This window comes from Alosa sapidissima, chromosome 3, assembly GCF_018492685.1.
Source record: "Alosa sapidissima isolate fAloSap1 chromosome 3, fAloSap1.pri, whole genome shotgun sequence".
Classification (NCBI taxonomy): Eukaryota; Metazoa; Chordata; class Actinopteri; order Clupeiformes; family Clupeidae; genus Alosa; species Alosa sapidissima.
Window position 1 is genome coordinate 31,234,671 of NC_055959.1, and position 23,557 is coordinate 31,258,227.

General features: G+C 42.6%; 1 protein-coding gene across 2 annotated transcripts in view; it reads left to right on the forward strand.

The window, feature by feature from the left end:
• The first annotated feature begins 10,803 nt into the window (after positions 1 to 10,803).
• Positions 10,804 to 23,557, forward strand: part of kdm4ab (lysine (K)-specific demethylase 4A, genome duplicate b) — a 58,294-nt gene continuing 45,540 nt past the window's right edge. The window contains exons 1-2 of one of the 2 annotated variants that reach the window (XM_042086649.1): positions 10,804 to 10,888; positions 21,390 to 21,534. In XM_042086649.1, the coding sequence (XP_041942583.1) occupies positions 21,400 to 21,534 (135 nt within the window). In that variant the 5' untranslated portion in view covers positions 10,804 to 10,888; positions 21,390 to 21,399. Of the gene's footprint in view, positions 10,889 to 21,389; positions 21,535 to 23,557 lie in introns of those variants that run through there. The other variant, XM_042086651.1, reaches the window with a different exon arrangement.

Here is a 23,557-nt window from a genome sequence, read left to right on the forward strand (position 1 = left end):
CAGACATGCTTCAGCAGTACACACCTTCTCATCCTCTCAGGTCCCAGGTGAAAAACCTGTTAGTAAAACCTACTGTTAGAACTAAGCAGCTTTATGCGGCTCAGCTCTGGAACCAACTTTCGGATGACATCAAAAAGGCCCCAACTGTAGCCAGTTTTAAATGTAGACTTAAGACCAAACTGTTCTCAGATGATTTCTGCTAACTGCGCCGAATTACAAATTCTGAATCTGCCTTCCCAGATAGCAATTTCCTTTGGGCCGGATCCGCATAAAAGCCTTTAGATCCGCCTGTAGCGGACATACGGTATCTGACTGTGGGCCAGGTCTACTCCTGATACAGGTTTCAGCTCTGCTAGCAATGCTGTTTTATCACCGGTTTACAGATTTGTCCTAGGTCCAATTTCCGCAACTCAACTGGAAGTCAGGAGATGCGTTTAAAATACAAAACACTGATTTGGCCCAAACCTGTGATACGGATATGAGCCGAAAGACCATTTTTTCACAGCTGACCCAGGTGGTAATGATATTAATTAAGGTGCTGATTCTGCTAAATTGACTGTCCTTTCCCTACTTCATTGTCAACTGGCTGCTAAAGAAAAAAAAAGGTATTTTGGAATGGCACAAATTTAGAAACCATGGGGGTGCACTATGCTCCCATGGCCACTTCATTTCTACAGTAAGGCTGGAAAAGAAGATATAGTTGGCTCAATATTGATCATATGTTCGTTCATTATTTTTATTATTACCTAGCAGTGGTAAAAGTAGTCAATTGTTGTTTGTGTCAGATCTAACAGTGCTATAAAACAACCCCATATTCTTGCCACGCATGCAGAAGTCCAAGCAGTAATGTTAATCAAGGATCTTTGGTTTGCTCACTATCAATCTTTTGACATGATGTGCCAGCCTGGGGTTGGACTAGGACAGCCCAACTTTTCAAGGTAGTAGGCTATCTGCTTTTTATCTCTGTTGGTTTATTCAGAGACAACAACAAGCAACCGAGCGATTGATAACTTTACTATTATTTTCCAGCAACAACAACTAGCTTAACTTAAGCAAAACAGCCATCACAATAACTATTTTGGAAAAAACAGTGATAACGCTAACAGGATCACTGATGATAAAAAAACGAGTGTAATTGTGACCCTATTTGCAAAAAGGAATAAATGGCTAATGTTTATTTTGTGTTGTTTCAGATTGACCATGGAGATGACTGAGGAGGACAGCCTGAATATCGATGGGAACAGTGGAATTAACACGACTTAAACTTTGTCTGGGATTGCACTTCTACAGCCAGGTTGTTGAATAAAAAAAATAATAAGACACTTATGTGTAAAGTTTTTTTACCCTCCTTGTGTTTGTAGCCTAGCTTATGTTTATCAGTTGAGCTGTTGGGAAAACGTTACGAACTTTAGCCTGGGTGAACCTATAACGAACCTGTTAGCAAATGTGTAGCAAACAGATTTTTCAGGATAATTAGCCCTAATTACCAATCACATTTCACATCTCAAATAAAGCCGGCTGATGTCTGATAAACGGGTCTGTACCACACACAATAAGCGGACCCGTATTGCATATGATAAACAGATCTGGAACACGTCAGTAACACAGACTACCATACGGAACTGGGCCAGTCTTAGCCCTTATTGGTACCAGATCCGTCAAACAGATCCAGACCAATTTTGGACCGATGTGCGTTTGGACGCCGGATCAGGTCCATTATGCAGATCCGTGCCGGACGTTGTGGTAGGTGTGGCCCAGTTCCGTCCCAGTGTATGTTTGCTATCTGGGTTGATAATTATTCTACCTTGACTTTTATTACTTTTTTACTACTTTTGCCTTTGTTTTTGCTTACTAATTATTCTTTATTTTTAAATGATTTTACCTTGTGTTTTATGTTTTCTCTTTATTAAGATCTTTACCTTTTGAACTATTCTTTGACTATATTGCCTTTCTATGCTTTTATTTGTTATTATTGTTTGGTTTTGTTTATGTAAAGCACATTGAATGACCTGTGTATGAAATGCGCTATATAAATAAACTTGACTTGACTTTAGGTTGTACCTCATGTGTTTACCCCATGTATTGTATGTGACTACCCTGTTTGTGTATCATGCTTGTTTGATTGACCTCCCTTGTGTTACCTGTGTAACGGGGTTCGTGTGTTGGAGTGTGTTAATCCAATAAATTGATTCCGAGACAAACTTTGAGATTTGTTACATTGGTGTCAGAAGTGGGATGTCGACCCCTACTGGACGTGAGGAGAAAGCTGCAACCAATGCCCCGGCGATGATGAGTTTCCTTCCCAGACGGCCACAGGAGGAGAGGAACCGGGCTGATGGCAGCATTCCGCCACTGGAACTCGCTCCACACGGGAGTGATGGAAACCGTCCGGTCCCCGGTGCGACAGTGGCAGAAGGGCGCTCCAACGTCAAGTTGCCCCCCTACAATGGTGAGAGGCCGCTGGCGACATACCTGCTGGGCTGGCTCGGCCAAACAAGAGGACTCTATGTGGACTGCACGCTAGACGGGACTCAGTGTTGCGCCTTGATCGATACTGGCTCCACCATCTCGCTGACCCAGAGGCTGGGAAGAGACAAAAACGCGCATCACAACAGTTACCGGAGAGCGAGCGGAACTGTATGGGCAAAAAGTGGTGTGCATCAACGGTGAGACGGCGGGCCTCCGGCTTTGGTTGGCTAGCATTCAGGATGAGTGCATTCTCGGCCTGGACATGCTAGAGAAATGGGGGGCTGTGGTGGACATTTCTCGGTTCACACTACATTTGGGGACGAGCAGCGTAGTGTTGCACACGGCGGGGAAAACAGAGCATGAAGTGCGGAGAGCTGGCCCGTGAAACGCAAGCCCGCGAAAACAACAGGTCTCATCCAGGTCCGCTTGCTGAGTCCGCCAGGGCTCAGCTCACGCCAACCGGGTTGAGCAAACACCACTCTCCGCTCAGAGAGCGCTGCCCTTTGTAGAGACAAGACAAGCCATAAATGAACTCTGCACTCGTAGCTGTGAGGGGCTGAGTGAAGCACAAGGCAGCAAGGTGCGGAGGCTACTAGCAGTGTACATCCACATCTTCGACGCAAGAGATGAGGACTGCACCCGAACGAGCCTGGTCCAACACGATAGTGAGGTTGTATATGTACCCACTTGAGCACACTGAGGAAGGCGCTAAGCCGAAACGCGTCTGTGCAATAAAACACATATATGCAAAGTGCGGTCCCTTTTTTTCTGAGTTAACATTTAAGTTTGGCCAAGCACTCTCAAACTGAGTGAAGCCTGCTCCTACCATATACTTTATCCAACATGATATCGACACTGGAAATGCCCGGCCCATCCGACTTCAACCTCACCGCTTACTGTTCACCAAACGACTAGCAGCTGAAGAAAAGATCAAGGAAATGGCTGCGGCAGGAGTAATAGAGCCAATCAGTAGTCCCTGGGCTGCGCCGGCTGTACTTGTCCGGAAGAAGGACGGCTCGTGGCGGTTCTGTGTTGACTACAGGCGCCTCAACCAGGTGACCCGGAAAGACTCCTACCCCCTCCCTCGCTCCTGCTCCTGATTGAGCTAGCCCCGGAACCTCGGCCGAAGACAGCGTTCACCATCGGGCAAGGGCTGTGGCAGTTCCGGGTACTTCCGTTCGGCCTATGCAACAGGCCAGTGAACTTCGAGCAGCTGATGGAGCGTGTCCTGGCGGGCAGTCCACAAACATGCTGTGTGGTTTACCTGGACGACATCCTGTGTCATGCAACAGACTTCACCGGTGCCATAGGAAATCTGGAGAAGGTGTTCGACGCCATACGGGGTGCTGGGCTCAAACTGCACCTATTCCGGAGGCAAACCGGGTTCCTGGGCCATGTCGTGGGAGCTGCCAGAGTGGCCACCGACCCAGCTAAGGTGGAGACGGTGAGACGTAGCACTGCCACCGGAGGGAGGAGAGGAGCCTGGCCGCGGCTCAACCGGAACCCACTGGTCGACTACAGGCTGCTTCACTGCTGGAGAGCCGCTGTTTTCAACGCTCGCCAGCAGCAAGGCGAGTCAGATGGAAAGGCATCTGGGGGGTATTCCAGAAAGCAGGTTTACTGGCTTAAAGGGACACCAGGCAACGTTTTTGTGTTAATTAATAATCTTCGTAAGTCGGTATATGGTTAAATGACTCATTACGGGGCGAATGAAGGCTCTCTCGCCCGCCCTACTGCCTGTAGAAAGAATATGCACTTGCAAGTTCGGTGTATCCTACCCGCCGACCGAAGCAGGATCAGTTTACAGCACAGAGGCAGGCTAACTAAACGCTAGAGATTGTTGCAAACGTGTGTATAATGGCAGAGCCGGCGAAGAAGCAGCGAAAACCCTTGACGGAAGACGCAAAGAAAAGGAAAAGAGCTTCAGACCGAGCGAGGGGGAGTTTCGTAGAGAAAAAGCATCAGGCTTGCCTGGTGTCCCTTTAACTGGGTATGTTAACCCAGAGTTAGCGGTAAAGCTGGAATTTCAGTTCCAGAACGCTCAAATATGATCAGGCTATGTAAGTAACTATGGTAACATAAGCTCTGAACTTAACTGGGTATGTAAACCCAGAGTAAACGGTAAACCTGGGATTTCAGTTCCAGAAAGCTCAAAAATGATCAGGCTATGTAAGTAACTATAGTAACATAGTTACTTAGGCTCTGAACTTAACCTGGTAGGGGGTAGGTTTTGTTCAGGTTATGTTCGGGTATTTTCAGCCACGTTCAGCCAGGCCGCTGTTTTCACACTTGTTACACAATGGCGTTTCTTTTTGAGGAAGGTCCAATTGACATTGAAGCACAAATCATTTTGGCTATTCACTGTGAGAGGGTGATAAGACCACGACATGATATCCTTTCTTTTCCTAATCAGTCCCTCCAGGAATTCGCGATGTTGCGATTGCAACAATTAACGCAAATTCAGCAAATCCTCGTGAATTCTGGGCGACCTTGCAATTTTGTCCAAACACCGCAACTTTTTCGCAAATTTGACCAATCATCATGGTTTCCCCGTGAAATTTCACCTACCACAACAGTCCCTCGTGCAGAATATTAAGTCAGATGCCACACTCACTTCTGCAGACACCAGAGACTGCCCTATGTTCACTCCTCTGCAGTTTTAATGACAATAAATAGAAGGCTAATGTTAATGATCTGCTGTACTTGCGCATCTCTCAACCTGGTGTTGCTAACCTACCTAGGCTATGAAAGTAAGTTAATTAAGGCCTACTTTTACTGACATTTGAGTAGGCTACAGTATGCAACCCATTGGCAAACGTTTACACCTGGAGATGTCTTTTAGCTCGTGTCATGTTTGCTAGCTTGTGGGCTCAGTTGTGTAGTGCTACCAAAATCATAGAAATCAATAACATTGCAAGACATTTACCTCTTCTGTGATCCAAGAATGATTTCATTCGAGTTATTTTTTAACATTTATTTTAACTAATGACATAGAAACATCCCGAATTCCATCCACATATCGTAATGCACTATGCAAAAAGTTATTTCCACTCGTAGCCGAACACAGTGAGATGCAAGCCTTCCAATCCACTTAGAAATGTAATTACGCTACTCACGTCCTTAAAGTGGCAGGCAGTCAATTAGACGTACACACCACCAATGTAATAACATTAAAGAAAAGTGTAGTCTAATAGTTTAAATCAATATAAAATTACTAGATACTTAGTTGGCTATTAGTAATTATGCAAGTCACAGAATATGAATTATTACAAATATATGAACTTAATATGAATTACAGCATATATGAATGTATTGAAACATGACATGATGCCATCTTTTTAGGGGGCTGTCTTTTTTGGACAGTTCTACGAAAGGTTATACTGCTTTGTGAATTACCCCAGTCAAAGTATTTACACAAATAAAGTAGGCCTACCTTGATTTTCTGTAACCCTTACTATTTACCTTTACTTATCCTTTTTAATAAGCATCAAGAGGATCAGTGTGATTTTTGTCTTACTAACCTTAATTGCCCTCAATTAAAATAATAAAAAAAAAAACGCAACTATTTTTGTAATTTTCACTTCCCAGTCAATTTTCACAATTTCTTCGCAACAAACAGCTAAAAACACTGCAACTTCCATCGCAATTTTTTAGAAAAGTTGTCGCGAAATCAGGCATTTTAGATCGCAACAATCTCAAAAAATCCTCACAAAATCCTGGAGGGACTGCCTAATGAGTTTTTGCGAGAGCGCTACCGTTTTTCTGCGGAATCTTTAATATATTTAAACAACATTCTCCATCCCCACATTTCGAACGTTACGCATCGTGGATTCGCTCTCAATAGACCTCTGAAGTTCGCCTACAAAAAAGAACCAAAACGGCCATCTTTGCCCATATAAAGAGATCCGGTTGTTAATTGAAGCTAACTACCTATCTCTGGGGTAGCAAAAATCTAAGTGTGCCGCCTTCACGTACCGGAGATCACAGTATCCACTCGAAGGCAGAGGACAAAAGTGTGTTCAGGAAAACGTCTGCATTTCAGACTTTTTCATCCCCACGAGAGTTTAACAGGTGCGATAATTCAAAATCTCCATGTTATTTTCCCATAGGAAAAATCGCCAGATACCGGATGTCAAAGATGGCTGCTTTTTTGTAGGAGAACTTCAGAGGTCTATTCTCTCCAAACGATGTGCATCGCTCTCCGTTTTTTTGCCACCGGGAGTTTTTTGTACAGTGTTGGAGACGCAGAGCATATCGGCAAGGCAACTGTTTGTCGGGCGGTACGTCAAGTTTGCCCTGCGCTAAAGCGGTTCATGCGCAACTTGTTTTGCTGGCCACAAACCTACGAGGATCATCAAAGTGGACTTTCACCAACTGGCAGGTCAGCAGCATTTTTCCAAATTTGCAACGAAATTATCTTTGCTGGTGAGCTTTCAATTAATGGGCCTTGGCTATTTCAGGCTTTCCAAACATCATTGGCTGCATTGATGGGACGCAAGTGCCTATTAAAGCGCCATCCATAAACGAGGCAGATTATGTGAATAGGAAAGGTTTCCACAGCATAAATGTCCAAGTAGGTGTAATGGATAGGCTATAGGCCACTTTTATTTTTTGACGCTCTGTTAATGTTGTTGATGTTTAAAACACATTTAATTTTACTAATTGCCAGATGATATGTGATGCCTCATACCTTATCACAAACGTGGAGGCGAAATGGCCAGGGTCAGTACACGATGCCAGGATGTACCGGGAATCTAATTTGAGCAACAAGTTTCAACGGGGTGCGTTACGTCTTATGCAAATAATCAGATCCACTTTAGGCTAATTAATGTGTAGACTCTAACTTAATGTTATATGTGCAATTACAGGAGAATTTGATGGGTATCTTCTGGGGGATAGAGGATACCCATGCCTTCCGACACTCATCACCCCATACCCTGATCCGAATCCTGGAGTGCAAACCAGATTCAACGTGGCCCAAAGCAGAACAAGAGTTAAAATCTAAATGACTTTCGGGATTCTCAAGGAGAGATTTCAGTGCCTGCGTGGGCTGAGGGTCAGTCCTGAGAGGGCATGTGATATCATTGTTGCGTGTGCCATATTGCACAACATTGCAGCGTTGCCCAATGAATTAGTTCCTGATATTGAGGAGCTGGTACCCGAGGAACACATTTAGTAAATTGATATCAGAGATGGTCAAAGAATGCGTGATGAAATCTGTCACAATCACTTCAGTTAGAAATAAAAAAAATGCACGTAAGACTGTTTGTCACATTTATTTGCCCATTGCGTGTTTCATGCAATGGGCATGCGCCTTGCGCATGCAATTTTATTCACGCTGCTAGGCAGCCTGGATTCTATGGACTTCGTTTTCAACGAAGGAACCAATCACAGAACGGAGGGAGGGCAGCAAGACGATGACGACACACCGAAGCCGTTATGAGCTACGTACAGACGCATTTTATAGACATTCGTAGCGCCCAATGTCTCTGGTCATTCGTAAACCACGTTTCAAATATGAGAAAATTAATGTCTAGTTCCCAGACCCCATCTCAATGAGATGAGGTCTGACGTTAGCCAGGCTAATGCACTGACAGAAAACATGAAGAAATTATGCTCTAGTCTCTGCACAGCCCATTTCTTTACCTCGATCTTTACTTTCAAGTATCCATCTCCAAATCTGCCTTAGCAATTTGCCTTTGGAGATGGACCTATAAAGTTCCTTTGCAGACATCTGAAATACATCCCAGTCATGTTCAGCATTGGAGCTAATGCATGTTTAGACCAATTATGGTTGACCAACTATGGTTATTTCTTACGTTTTTGTATTCATTAGGCCTACTCGGTGCCGGATCCTCCACCGCAGCCACGGTCTATGAATCTATGACAAGGTAGTCTAGTATAAGAAAGCCTCATACAAAGCAGTCAATATGTAGCCTACTATCTACTGAATTTTTGTGCTTCTGACATACATATGCTATCCTAAACTTACGCATTTACGCGGTCAGCAATTCTCTGCCAAGCAAGGTCTCGTTCCTTGGCAGACGCGCACGTATTGCTTTTTTTAGTGATTATATGTCTTTCCTCCTCGTACGCCTCGAGAAAGAACTTGCTGCTCCGCTTCGGAAAAATAGGCTGCTCTGTGCTTTGCCATTTTTACTCATGGTTTCGACTCTCAATAGATGATGCCATAAGTTCGACGCGAACAACTGTAGGTTAACATTTTGAATGTTTACAACTCTCATGCACCCCCCCCCCCCCCCCCCGCCCCGCCAGGTTTGTGCAAAATTCGAGAATTGAATTGAAACTGGCTCTTAAATTCCAATTCAATTCTTGACTTTCACTTGCATTTCAATTGAGGTAGCAAACAGGAAGCCAAATTGCAATTCGAATTGTGCACAACCCTGCCCCCCGTCCCCCGCAAACAAACAAAAAACCGCGTAGACAATATTTGTCCCTTTCCCGGTTTTAGCCCCGTGCATTGGTCAGCAAAAAAGTAGCCTACATAGCATAACAACATCCACATGCAATAATACAACAACAACGTCTACAATGACCTATTCATTTGAACAACTTGATACAGCCCTATACAGACTGCCCCCCCTTCTCCCCTACATACACAGCCCATTATTTCATCAGGAAGCTTCTCCAACACACATCCCCAACATACTTACAGCACACTGCACCCCCCCCCCCCCCCTTCTCCCCTACATACACAGCCCATTATTTCATCAGGAAGCTTCTCCAACACACATCCCCAACATACTTACAGCACACTGCACCCCCATCCCCCCCCCCCCCTTCTCCCCTACATACACAGCCCATTATTTCATCAGGAAGCTTCTCCAACACACATCCCCAACATACTTACAGCACACTGCACCCCCCCCCCCAATACACAGCACATTGTCTCATGAGGAAGCTTCTCCAACACACATATTGCACACTGCCCTCTCCCCACATACACAGCACACTATCCCATCTCCCTTGTCATCCCCCTAACACACACACCAAGACCCCTGGCAGTTGGATTAGCCCCTTGAGCCGTGGATCTGCCCAAGGTTTCTTCCTTGGTAAGGGAGTTTTTCCTTGCCCCTGTTGCTCTTGGGTGCTCCTTGTTGGTGCCCCCCCCCCAATCCCAATCCTCCCCCACCTTGGTTATGCAGCCCTTGCCACTTAATCTACTAAACCCCTCTTCTACTGCACTTTTTACCACCCCCATAAATGCACAAATAGGCTGACACCAGACATAATTTCACTGCATTTCTTACTTCCAGTAACTATATGCATGTGACAATAAACTTCCTTGTATCCTTGTATCCTTTAAACAGCTGTAATCCAGGCTAATCTTCTGACAAGCACACCAATTGCCTACCTTGTTCTTGCCCATCTGGAGTAACTCCTCTAGTTTTGCTGCCTCCACACTTTTTGTTTTCGTTGTTTAAACTTGTGATATCCATGATGAGTATTGAGTTAGTGAATTAGCTCAACATTGTGTGCTGATAACCATATATAGATAGCCGAGTAAAAGAAAACAACAAGTAGCCTAGTTGCGTGCCTGCGTGCGTATTCTGTCTCCTGCTCGGACAAAATGTGTGTGTGTAGCCTGATGGCATGCAGCTAATGGGATACTGTGCATAGTTTGGAAGGTATGGTGAGGCAATTTGGTGTGAATACACATTACACACACACACAAGGGAAATGTTCTCTCGTTGTTGTGTAGCCTGATGGTACGCACAGTGCGTACGGACGTACACCATGCAGGCGCGCCTGCTCATGATCCTCCCCCACTACCACCGAGCACCCTCTCATCGAGTTTGTGCTCGTCAGTGCGCACCAGACTGTGATTAACAGTCAGATCTTACACAGCCCTGCTCTGATTTGACCAAAAGTACAGGGAGCTGTGGATTTTTGCAAAACAAATAACAGGCTCTAGGTGGAGGTAGAAGTGCGTTTTTTTTTTTATGTTGTTCTGTCGGTGCATAGTGTCGGTTTCAGTGAATATGATCAAAAAAAAACTTGCCAACTGCAGCTTTAAACTAGCTGAATAACGTTTCCTTTTCTAAAGCCAGAGCTGTCGTTTCTGTTAAATGATCACTAGAATGTTTTATTTCAATTAAACATAGTGCTTGAAATGCAAAAACAGAGTGAAATAATATTTTGTAGTAGAAACAGTATATAATGGAAACGTATTATAATTGGAAATGTATTATTTTAGCAATAAAAAAGTACCACCCTGTTCTCCCCCGAAAATTCTCTGCCTGTATCTTGCCTTGCTTACGTCCATACTATAGATGGCGATATATGCCCTATCTGACATTCGATCCAAATGAAGAAGAAGCCACACACATTATGGACGTTGTTGAAGTGTAGAACGAAAGCACAGTCCGACTATTAGCCTACATTGACAGACGTGAAGGTGAGTGGAACCAACTCGAGAATGTATTGTCGAGTAAGATTCATTTGTTAACTGTAATGTATGTGTCCTTGAAATGTTGGCATGTGCAAGCTGCCAATGCAATGCTATTTTGTTAGTTAACGTTGACGTTAACGATACCTGGCATTTCCCTCTCGCGAGGTCACCCGTCACTAACTAACTACTAATATTGGTGAGAAACACATCTTGAAGTCATTTTAAAGAAGTCAGCAGCATACTTCTTGGAAATCCAATCAATGTAGGCCTATGTAGTTTTATCCATCCGTTAAGATGACGTTTCTGGTTGTGTCGATCTTCTGCAGATGTTTCGAAAACAGTGCAAATGTTGTTCTGTGTCGATGACCAGGGCGAAGTGAAACAACATCTCTTTCCAAACTAGCCTACTACGCCAGAGCCTGTTTACGGAGAGCATGTTAACTTATATTGTATCGAAACTGGTTGCATTTCACCCATAGTTCCTCTAGGGGCAATCACGAGGGAGTGCAAAATGAATGGGAGCTATGGGGGCTTGTTCTGTTATCCGAACCCCCCCCCCCCATTTCTGTGTCTTTCTGGGGGGTATTCCTTCCAGAAAGCAGGTTTATTGGCTTAACTGGGTAGGCTATGTTAGCCCAGAGTAAGCGGTAAACCTGGGATTTCAGTTTCAAAACGATCAGGCTATGTAAGTCACTATGGTATAGGCTCTGAACTTCTGAACTTAACTGGGTATGTGGTGCATGATGGGCCAGACAGGGTCCTCCTAGCCCTGGCCTGCAGTGATGGAGCAGTGACGGCCATTCTCCAGCAGAGCAGATAATAGTGTGTGTGTGTGTATATATATTATATTAGGGATGTAACGGTATGAAAATTTAACCTCACGGTTATAGTGACCAAAACTATTACAGTTTTCGGTATATCACGGTATTTGTGTGTTTAATGTGTATAAGTGTGTTTAATATGTTCAGAAAGCACTGATAGGCCTACACAAGCTGAAATAGTTTCAAAAAGTGTCCCGTTCACTTTTTTCTTCATGTTTAATTGGCTATGTGCTTACCCTACCATAACTTGGAGTTTGCTATTTCTGTTATTTGGATCCAATGAGTGAGACCAAAGTAAGCGTTCAAAATAAAACTTTAGGCTACTGTTTTCTCCTGATAACGTGAGTGGAATGGATTTAATGTGGACGTGAACATAAAAAGATGCAGAGTGGCTACATGATACAGTGCACATTTGCGGTTAAAATGTTCCGCCTTTTAAAATCAGGTGTAGCCTATTCCGAATTGTAGTTAAAACCATCAATTAGACAAAATAATCAGTAGGGTACCAGTTTTGTTTCATTGTACCAGGCCTACTGTATGTCAAAATCAGGCTCTGATGAAGCTGGGAAGGATTAATCACACCGTTTCCACGCCGTGGTAATCAACAGTGATAATCATGATATTTGAAATGAAAACGGTAATTGTTATCGTCAACATTTTTATCGCGGTTTACCATTATACCGGTAATCGTTACATCCCTATATTATATACCTGGGATTTCAGTTCCAAAACATTCAAAAATGATCAGGCTATGTAAGTAACTATGGTAACATAGGCTCTGAACTTAACCTGGTAGGGGGTAAGTTTTGTTCAGGTTATGTTAAATTATGTTCGGTTATTTCAGTGCATGTTCAACCAAGCCGCTATTTTTACACTTGTCACACAATGGCGTTTTATTTTGACGAAGGTCTGATTGACAAAGAAGCACAAAATCATGTTATATTCATCCGTGCAATTCATCGTGCGAGGGCGATAAGACCATGATATCACATGATAGCCTATCCTTTCTTTTCCAAACCAGTTTTTCAAGGGCGCAAGTTTTTCAGCTGAATCCTAAATATAGGCTACTTGAAAAGCATTCTCCATACCTACATTAAGCATGGTGGATTAGAAGAATAAAATAAATCTTTAATGTAGGCTAGCTAGCCTACACCATAGTGGACATTTGTCTTTGGCTCACCAGACATAGACAGATGGACAAACAACATCTCAGATACATTGAAGATATAATTAAAACAAGTACAATACAAAAAAGGGAAAACATATAGAAAATGAATAAATAAGTTAAAATATAGACTGCATAACAGCTCAGCCAGGTATGTGTGTTGTCACTAAGTTTGGTTAAGAATGTTGATTGCATTTGGGATAAAATCGTTTTTTAATAGGCTACAATTTTTGACTCTCCAAATTATGTTCATCGACGATCGCTCTCCGACTGGGAGTTTTTGTAGTGTTGAAGACGCAGAGCATATCGGCAAGCTGTCGGTCGGTGCGTAAAGTTTGCCTTGTGCTAAAGCAGGTGCAGCTTCATTCGTTTACCTGGACACAAACCCACGAGGATCAAGTGTCGGCATCACATATTAAGGTTCCAAATGTGCACCGACAATAGGCTGTCTTAGCTGGTGAGCTTTCAATTAACAGGCTTTGGCTTTTTCAGAATGTCCTTAAGATCGAATGGATAGGTCATAGGCCACTTCTATTTTTGGATGCTCTCTTAATGGTGTTGGTGTTTAAAACACATTTTTATTTGAATAATTGCCAGATATGTGATGCTTCACATCTTATCACAAACGTGGAGCCGAAATGGTGGGCCCAGTAGGCCTACACGATGCCAGGATGTACCGGGAATCTAATATGACCTAATATTTCAACAGGGTGCGTTAGGGCAGGCCTACACCTTACTAGAATATTATCAGATCCACTACAGACTAATTAATGTGTAGGCTGTAACTTAATTATATGTGCAATTACAGGAGAACTTGATGGGTATGCTACTGGGGGATAGAGGATAGGCTACCCATGCCTTCCGACATTCATCACCCTTCAGATGCTGGAGCGCAAAGGTTTAACTTGGCCCACAGCTGCGGAATCCGCGTTAAAATAGAAAATTACATTTGGGATTCTCAAGGAGTCTATGGCCCACTCAATCTGTGGCAAGGTAGGCTAGTTTAAGAAAGCGTCATTCAAAGCAATCAATACAATACGTAATGTCCACTGAATTATTTAATTGTGCTTTTGACATTCATAGGCTATCCTAAACTTATGCATTTACACACGGTCAGTTAGGCTATTCTCTGTCAAGCAAGGTCTCGTTCCTTGGCAGACGCTCAGCTATTGCTCTTTTTTTGTTATTACAGTTCTCTCCTCCTCGTAAGCCTCGAGGAGAACTTGCTACTCCGCCTCTGAAAAATACGGTGCTCTTCGTTTTGCCGGTTTCACTCATGGATTCGACTCTCAATAGATGATGCCTTTAGAAGTTCGCTGTGAATGCGCAGAACTCTAGGTTAACTAACACAGGGTTTATTGAACTAACTGGTAACTGGTGTTTTGGAACCGACGGCTCGGGTTTAGTCGCCACAGGGCCTGTCCCAAGGAGAAAAAGTATTCATTTGAAACTTAAACACACGTGGGGAAACTGAACAGTCTAACCAGTAGACTATGATAAACTAGCAAATTAAGCTACTTTGTTTACAATATTTCCAGGCTTCAACCAGTGCTGCTTTTCATTCAGACTTATGTGCACATTTATTTATTTGAGTGTTTTTCATGATTGTGTTGCTATTTCTTTTCCCTGTTTGCTTTGATTGATAACTGAGGTGATTAAAATCAGAGGAAGGTTAAGTTTAAAATAAAAGTGTTTAAGTTGAACATTTTTTTCTTCTGGTTGTTATCTGAAATAGATTTTTTTTTTAAATCAATAATTATCGATATCAGCTGAGATGAAATACTTATATTGTTTTAGCCATATCGCCCAGCCCTAGTCTCAACCCTATGGAGTTTTCTGATGCTGAGGAATTTTCAAGGAGGTACCGATTCAACAAGGAATCTGTAATAAGATGAAATTAAAAAAAAATCATGGCAGCGACCTGATTATCTTTAAAGGTGCTCTAAGCGATGTCATACGTTTTTTAGGCTAAAACATTTTTTGTCACTTACAGCAAACATTACCTCACCATCCACTAGTTGCCTGTGTCCTGAATACACTGTAAAAAAAAGCTATCTCTTTGGACAACCCGGGAGGGAGGGGGAGGAAGTAGCGAGCTAGCTCTCTGTTTTGTTTGAACGTCAACAGAAGTGACGTTACCCAGCATCGCTTAGAGCAGTGTTTCCCAACCTTTTCTCCTTGAAGGCCCCCTTGCCTGTGTCTAAGACAAGCCAGGGCCCCCTACCCGAACTCTTACCCGCATACAAACACAAAAGGAATAAAGTGATTAATTACAAACTTTTATTTGCAAAAATAAACAGCACTCGTAGGTTTTTTCTATTTTTCTCCTTGTTTTACACTGTATATAGACAAATTTCTTCCTTTTTATGTTATCAGGTGCATCACTGACACACACACACACACACACACACACACACACTTTAATTTTTGACAACCAAACAGAATAGGTCCAACTCATTACAACAGAAAGATAACGACTCATTGTTAAGATCAGTATCTATATAGTTTTCTTTCCTTCTGTTTGTCACCAGGTGTATATGAACAGAAATAATAACTTCAAGGACATTTAACCATGTCTCTTTTCGTGAGAGCTAAACATTAAACTTTAACAGTTTTCCTTTAACAACTGAACAGATGTACAGAGTGGACTGTACCTTCTTACATAAGGAAGATACGAGGCCTACTGTATATATACAGCTCTCCTTCAAACAATTAACTTAAACAGGGGACTTAAACAAGTTTGTTGATATTCACCTGCACATCATGTCAACAACACAGGCTGGGACACAGCTTTACACATTTATGTGTATTAATTACAATAAACATAAATAACAATAAACAGGTTATTCCTTTGTTTTTTACTCTGTGCCAGTTTATTCATTCATAAACTAATGGCCACCTTGGGCTTGCATACCTTTTACCAAGGATGTGATATCAGGTGTGATGGTTGTGACTAGGGCTGTAATTTTTGAGACATAAGTGTTCATTGAATCGATTGTAAAATCGATTTTTCATGTCTAAAGACGTTTCCATTTTCAACACTAAATATAGGCCAATCCACAAACAACAACTAACAGGCATTAGGACGAACGTAAAGAGGGCGCTTGTAGACGCAAGCCAGCAATATTTCTGATGATTTATTGGTGTGAAGTTTCGTGCACAATGACAAACAGGAGTGTAACATTCTCGAAACACAATAAGCCGAGTGGACTGCCATTACATCAGTGACAAACATGACTGCAGGCTTCAACGTAGCTGTGTCTGTGTTTACAATTAGAAATGTCAAACAAATTTCGCCTACAGTACGTAGAACTCGTTTGCGCAGCCTACTGCTTTGTTCTTCTCCATAGTTTGATATACCAAAAACCCGAAGTAGGCCTACTTCCACATCAAACTCCAAGTTATTAGGGCCTATCACTCGTCTCTCTCATGTCGCACAGGTTGATCGTGTTGTCCTCCATTTTTTAGCAAAACACTCGAGCAGCACAGCAGCTGATTGAAACGGCTGTCATACTATGTCATACTATGTGCATCTTTGCAGTGGCAAGAGCTTTTTTTTAATGATGTTGCGTGTCGAGACAAGGAAGCACTCACACGTGGGTGCATACGTAAATTTGCATTCAGTTTGTCTACCACGCCTACTCCTGCTGTTTTACAGAAATAGCCATCTTGGATGTCTTAATTCTGCCTTTGTGAAATACCCCTCTGGTGGACATCAAGTCTGTTTCTGGCTTTTGTTTTTACTGTCCCAAGGGCACTGAATGCTGTCTCCGACAAGTATGTAGTGCTGAAGGGAAGAATAACCCTGGTTACTGCGTGTTTGGCCAGTCTGGGAGCAATAGCTTGTCTTTTGATAATCCAAAACTTTTTGTATCCGTTTCCTGTAAATATTTTTTTGACACAGAATTAGATTGAAGGTCACAAAGCTCATCTTCACAGCCGAGGTATTCATCCTTGAGGTTGGAAATGTAGGGGTCCAGCACCTACGCTTCCTTTGATAAGTACTTACGATGTCTGCAAAGCGGCTCTTAATCTCCTCACGGAGCAGGTTCAGGTGCCAGGTAAACTCGGTGCGTAAAGACGCACGCACAGTGCCAGCAGACTGCTTCAGCAGCAGTGGAAAGTGCTGTAATTCCCCTTTTGACATTTTTTCAACTCTGTAATCCAGTTTGCGCACAAAAGCGCCCAGGGCGTCTTTGCACGGTATGACATTAGATTCAGGTCCCTGCATCCGCTTGTTCGTCTCATTGTAGAGCGTGAACGTGTCCGCCAGGTATGCCGCTTTGATTCAAAACGCATCAGTCAGCTGTTCACACAGTGGTCAATTGTGATCTTGCAAGAATTCCTTGATTTTGTCTTGCAGTATAAAACGCACAAGCACTTGTCCACGCGACAACCACCGCACCTCCGTGTGTAACAGTAGTGTTTGATGCACTTCATCCTCGCACAGCTGGGCAAAAAGTCTCTTGTTAGTTGGGTGAGCTTTAATAAAGTTTACAACTTTAACAACAGTTGACAGGGTGTTGCTAAGGTCTTCTGAACATTTTTTACTTGCCAGTGCTTGCCGGTGTAGCATGCAGTGGAAAATCACGCACCCTGGGGCTTTTTCCTTCAGGGGGCCGCTAAACCCCTTGTTTTTGCCCATCATTGCAGCGGCCCGTCAGTGCAACATGCGACCAGGCTTTCATAGGGCAAAATTGTTGGATGAGAGATATGAGTCCACAGCCATGAATATATCCTGGCTGGTTGTTGTTGTTGTTGCTAGATTCGTAGACATAAGATTGTTTCAAGTCCTCACCATCAATATACTGCACACATAAACAATGAGGAAACTCGTCTGACACGGTTGTCGTTTCGTCCAGCTGAATAGCAAAGTTACCATTCCTCAGCTTCTCATGCAGCTGGTTTTGGCAGTTCGCAGCCATTTTATTTATTCTGTCTTTCACAGTATTGTTTTCACTTTTATCAACAACATGCAATCCACACAGCCTCTCCACAATTTTCAGGCAGGCGGGTTTGATTAGCTGCTCTCCTATATTGTGTGGCTTTTTAGCCTTCGCAATCAACAGCGAACTGTCAAATGATGCCTCCGTGGCTCTGTGTAAATCACTACCCGCTCTTTCAAAAGCTTTTCTAATATCCGTGGATCTTCTTGATAGTGCCAATTGCTTCTTCCTCTCAAAATATTCTCGAGTTTCACCAGTAGTCTCATAGTGTTTGGTCTCCTGGTGTCGTTTCAGTTTGCTTGGCTTCATACTGCCATTTGCTAGCTTCTCACAACAAATGATGCATTCTGGCCGAAATCTGTCCTGTCCTTCAATTAAACTAAAATCAAGGTAACGCTCAAGATATTGCTTTGTTTTCTTCTTTGATTCAGATGAATCATCGGTACTTTTACGTTTCTCAGACATTGTTTTATTCAACAATCGGGGTCCGGGGATGAATTACCAATACCTAGCCTACTGTAGCCCGACCTGCAGGTTGCTTAAGTTCAGAGGTCAGAGGTAATAAATAGCTACATGAATTTAAATGTGGAACAAAAATATGTGTTAATTTGGATTATACAGAATTTTGATTATCCAATTGGGCGTGTTATTGGGATTTTATACATTTAATGTGCACAAATATCATTTTGGTAACCTTACAACCTCAGCCCAGACAACATTATGCATACCCCCTGGAATCTCTGGCGACCCCTAGTGGGGTCCGCGGACCCCAGGTTGGGAACCACTGGCTTATTGTAGATAAATTGGCGCAAACAATGGGGTGTAACTAGATAGATAGATAGAAACTTTATTGATCCCCAAGGGGAAATTCAAGGTCTCAGTAGCATAAAGACATCACACACACAACATTCACTAACAGCAGAAAAAGTAATAAAAGTAAATAATATAAAAAACACAACTAAGCAATAAGGACATTAGAAGATAAAAAATACTAAAATACAAATTATACTAAATAACACTAAATCTAAATCGAGTCTAAAACAGTATCCACATAGTGTGCTTAGGGGTGATTAAGTATGAGGCGCTTGCAATGACTGAGGCAGGGACTGAGCCTGTGATTCTCTGTGCAAAGTAAGGTAAGGTGCTCTGTGAGAGTGAGTGTCATGGTGATGGTGCAAATGAGTCCAACAGGAATAAAGTCTACAGACCAGCATAAAATAAATATTGACATATAAGAGAGTAGGCAAGGTAATATTAAAAAACTATAGAAAAACTATATCAGTGCAAGAATGGGTTGACGTAATAGGGTTACAGCCGTTACACAAGTATTGATTATAAAGTATTAAGTATAGGTATAGGTAAGTGTGGCCACAATCTGTCTGTGGGATGAAGGGAGGGGTTATGCATATGTTAGTATTAATTACACCATAATTTCCCTTTTGGGATTAATAAAGTAATCTCTATCTATCTATCTTACCTATCTAATATAGCACGCAAGCAGGGAAGCAGTAAGATGGTGGTAAAAAGTGGTTAGTGGACAGACAGTACACAAACGTGGAGAGGCAGGCAGACAGACTATGCGGAGAAGTCCATCTCTCCTCTTCCCTTAAGTGAAGCATTGGACAGTTCAATGACCCTGGGGACAAATGACTTTCTCAGTCTGTCTGTTGTGCAAGGCAGTGAGCGAAGTCTCCAGCTGATCAAGCTCTTTTGCTTTGTAATAGTGCTGTGGAGTGGATGACACTCATTGTCCAAAATATTGATCAGTTTGTTCAGGGTCCTTTTATCAGATATTGAAGTGATGCACTCCAGTTCAGCTCCCACTACAGAGCCAGCTTTCCTAACCAGCCTGTCGAGTCGCCCAGCATCCTTCCTCCCCAGCATTAGCCTAGAAATCTAGACGCACCCTAGCGGCAGGGCTAGTCTAGCAACTCTCCGTTGGCTTGTGAGCTGGAAAATTGAAACTTCTATCAGGCCAATCAAATCGCGTATAGAGACGTTAGGCGGGCTTAACGTAATGATTGATGGCAGAGTTGCAACGGTTTGGCTTGAATTCCCTGATACTTGAAAACAAAGACGATGGATGTTGCTGTTTGTGAACAGCGTGACACGAGTTGAGCTTGAGTTGGCAAAAGTTTGAACTAGCCAACTAGCTCCGCTGGTGGGAATTCACATGGGACTCATAGCGCTGTCCTATTGTGTGCAGAGGGAATTTGAAAGACAACCGATCATCCCACCCCTCGGACTGAGCACTGCCAATGGTGAGTGCCCAGACCCTACATTTTAATGTGGGTGTGGCTAGTCAGGCTACCCCAGCATACCACTACATAGAAGAGGACGCTGGCAGTCTACAGTCAAAACTGCTTTTTTGGACAGTGGCCATATTGGAATTGGAGGATTAAGTGGTCCAGATCTACTGGGTCATAAATATAAACATTCCTATGTGTTTCCAATGATCAATTAAGTTGAAAAAGACATCAAGTTTGTATTTGTACCTTATGTGGTTCAAAAGTTATAGAACCCTTTTCGGGTAGCGGCCATATTGGATTTGGCCACCATCTTGGCCCTGAGGGCCGCTGGCTCCGGCGCCCTAGCTAAATCATTTCAGTATAACTTGAGCTACATCTGTGCCAAATTTGGCGCTTTTAGAAGAATTTGCGCAAAATGACCTATTTATGTGCTTAAGGCCCCCCACTATTATGGATGACCTCATTAATGAGTGCCATTACTTTTGACATCAGATCCTGCTTATTTTGCTGCCCATCAGCAACTGGATAAGGTTTAGAGACATTGGACATAGCCTATGCTATACACACACACACTTATGCCAGATCATTTATAGCCTTTGACATAGCATATGCCAGATAATGTTTCAGTAATCGATTTTTAAAAAAATAAATCAATTTGAATAAAAAACCTTTTGATTTTCAATTTTTTGCCCAGCCCTAATGTTACCTCCCGACCGTTACACTCCTCAGATGAATGACGTCTGGTTCTGGCACCCATATGCTCAGGGCAATCCAAACTTTACTCATCTGTTGTTCCCCGTTGGTGGATTGCACTACCAGTTCCTACCATAGCAGGAGCATCCCTCTCTACCTTCAGAAACCTCCTGAAGACCCAGCTCTTCAGAGAGTATCTCCTCTTGTAGCACTACCTACAACTAGACTAGCTAATTCTAGCACTTACCACCTGACTAAAACTGACTCTTGACTGTATGGCAGTAGCACTTACTGCTGCACTAACTTAGCAGCTTATTGCACTCTACCTTGATTGTTTCCCTTGTTGGAAGTTGCTTTGGGTTAAAAAGTGTCTGTACTACATTCTTTGTTACATTATTGGGTTCTACAAGGCTTGGACTTCTGATTTTAATGCTACTACCCTGATATTTGAACACCTTCAGCAAGTAGTAGTAGTAGTTGTAGTAGTAGTAGTAGTACCCTGCCCAAATATTTCTTGCCAGTTCAACTCTAGGATCAGCTTCTCTAGAACCTTTAAGCCATGACTATTCCCCAATGATGTTAAACATGTTATTCTTGCATCACGTTACAAGCGTTTTCACATCTGTTTTGCAGGTCTTTTGTCATGATGGCCACAGAGTCTAGTTGTGGGTCTAGAGGCATTATGACCTTCTATCCTAGCAAAGAAGAATTTGGAAACTTCAGTCAGTACATCGCCTACATGGAGTCACAAGGAGCACACAGAGCTGGGTTGGCCAAAGTAAGTGTCAGTTGTGTCCCCTGTGTATGCCTTGGATCACCTATCTTGTTCAAATTTAGTTAACATAACTCATGACATTTGATTTCTGTGCTTTTGTACAACCTTGTATGCCCTTACAAGATAATTAGCCTTTGGTATAAGGGCCCTTTATTTTCTGTACGACTGCTTAGATTTTAGAGTTTAGAAAAGGTTTGACTGTTTAAACACAACCCGTAAACTCAACAGTCCAGCCTCCCTTTCGAGAGAGCTTAGTTTCGGGAAGTAAGTTTCCCATTCATTTCTCCAATCACCGTCTGGACAAATCCGTATAAAGAGTTTTAGACCATGCCTTAGGCCAGTGTTTCTTAACTGGTGGGTCTAAAAAGTGGGTCGCAGAACCGTTCTGGGTGGGTCGCGGAGCTTGTGGTTAAAAAAAAAAAAAACGCTATTAGATCTAATGTCTGACCTTTTATTTTGATAAACATTATTTGTATGCCAGTCATTGCCATAAATATGGCAAAATAACCCTGAATATTTGAAGTATGAATTTACTTTTGTTGAGGACAACAAGGGACAGAAACCCCAGTGTGTGGTGTGCAGTGGATTGCTGGCACATGAGAGAAACTAAAACGCCACATGGAAACAAAGCACCCTGTCAAAGACAAACCTGTCGAGTAGCCTACTTCGAAAGGCAACACAGGAGTTGAGGACTTCGCAAAAGTGCCTAACATCAGCATGTTCCAAACAAGTACAGGCCCTTTGAGCGGCCTACGCTACCTCGTAGTTCACCGCATCAGTTGGCTTAAAGGATAATTCCGGTATTTAGCCTTAGGTATTTAGGTAGGCTAACCAGCTAGGACGTGACTCATAATCATAACGCATCATTTCAAAATAAAGGCGAAGGTACAAGACTGTGTACATATTTTAAATTCCAAGTGAAGGAACTACCATCCCATGAGCCTTTTCAAACTTGCACATTTCGAACATTCGCAGCCTAACAATAGTTTAACATGCTTATATCTTAATCTCACACAAGAAGATGACTGACTTCTTATGGTTTTCATTGAGTAAATTCAACTTTCAAGATGAGAAACTTTTTTATCGGCTGGCCACACATTAGTTCTGACAGCCTCGACAGGCGCGGGAACAGTGGCATAAACATTTCCAAGGCAACGGCGATCTCTACCAATGAAAGGCTCTGCTTTTACCAGCTTTTACACGTTAGGATGTTGGGTAGTGTAGTACTTTTCTGTTAAATCGCAAATAAAACATTTTTTTCTCAAAACAAGGTTGATGCCCCATTAACTTTTGGCCTTAATATGAGCATGTGCAATCGCTTAGTCATGTCATAGCTGGTTTAAGGTCTACCATGGACGGTTATGGTTTTATGGCTTATACTCCAGTTGTCAATGAAGAAATTGTATTGAATTCTTACTTCCGGAATCAGCAGTGGGCGGTACTGTTGCGGTCTATGTGGTAGGACTCCCATATTTGTAACCACTTTAACTTTTTAATAATCATCAGATATTAGTACTTTTTATTTTATGTAAAGTTCCGTTTCCTATGAGAGAGGTTTCATTGTTAGTGTACACATAGTTTACTAAAAAGAAAGGTATTGGACAACTCACTCCTTGACTGTCATGATGGCGGTGAGGAGAAAATCCAAGTGAGTTGTTCAAAACCTTTCTTTTAGTGAACGCTGTGTACACGAACAATGTTCTCAATGCTCGAGTTCATGTGTAGAGACACTGATGATACTAAGATCAAAGTTTTATGTTGTGTCGAGCCTTCTTAGTGTTTTAAAAATAGCGATTTTGACGCAATCATGTATCAAAAAATAGTTCCCATTCAAAACTCCATTTGACCCAAAAACGACAACACGGACAAGCTTGAAAGTGGTGCTTCAGACGTAATTATGCTTTTAAACAAACGTTTGACTCATGTACATTCACAAAAACACCCTAGGATGAACTGTCCCTGCCAGTCAGGCTCATGCTTATGAACCACTGGTATGTCATAGAGGACATTTTTGGCCTTATAAGTG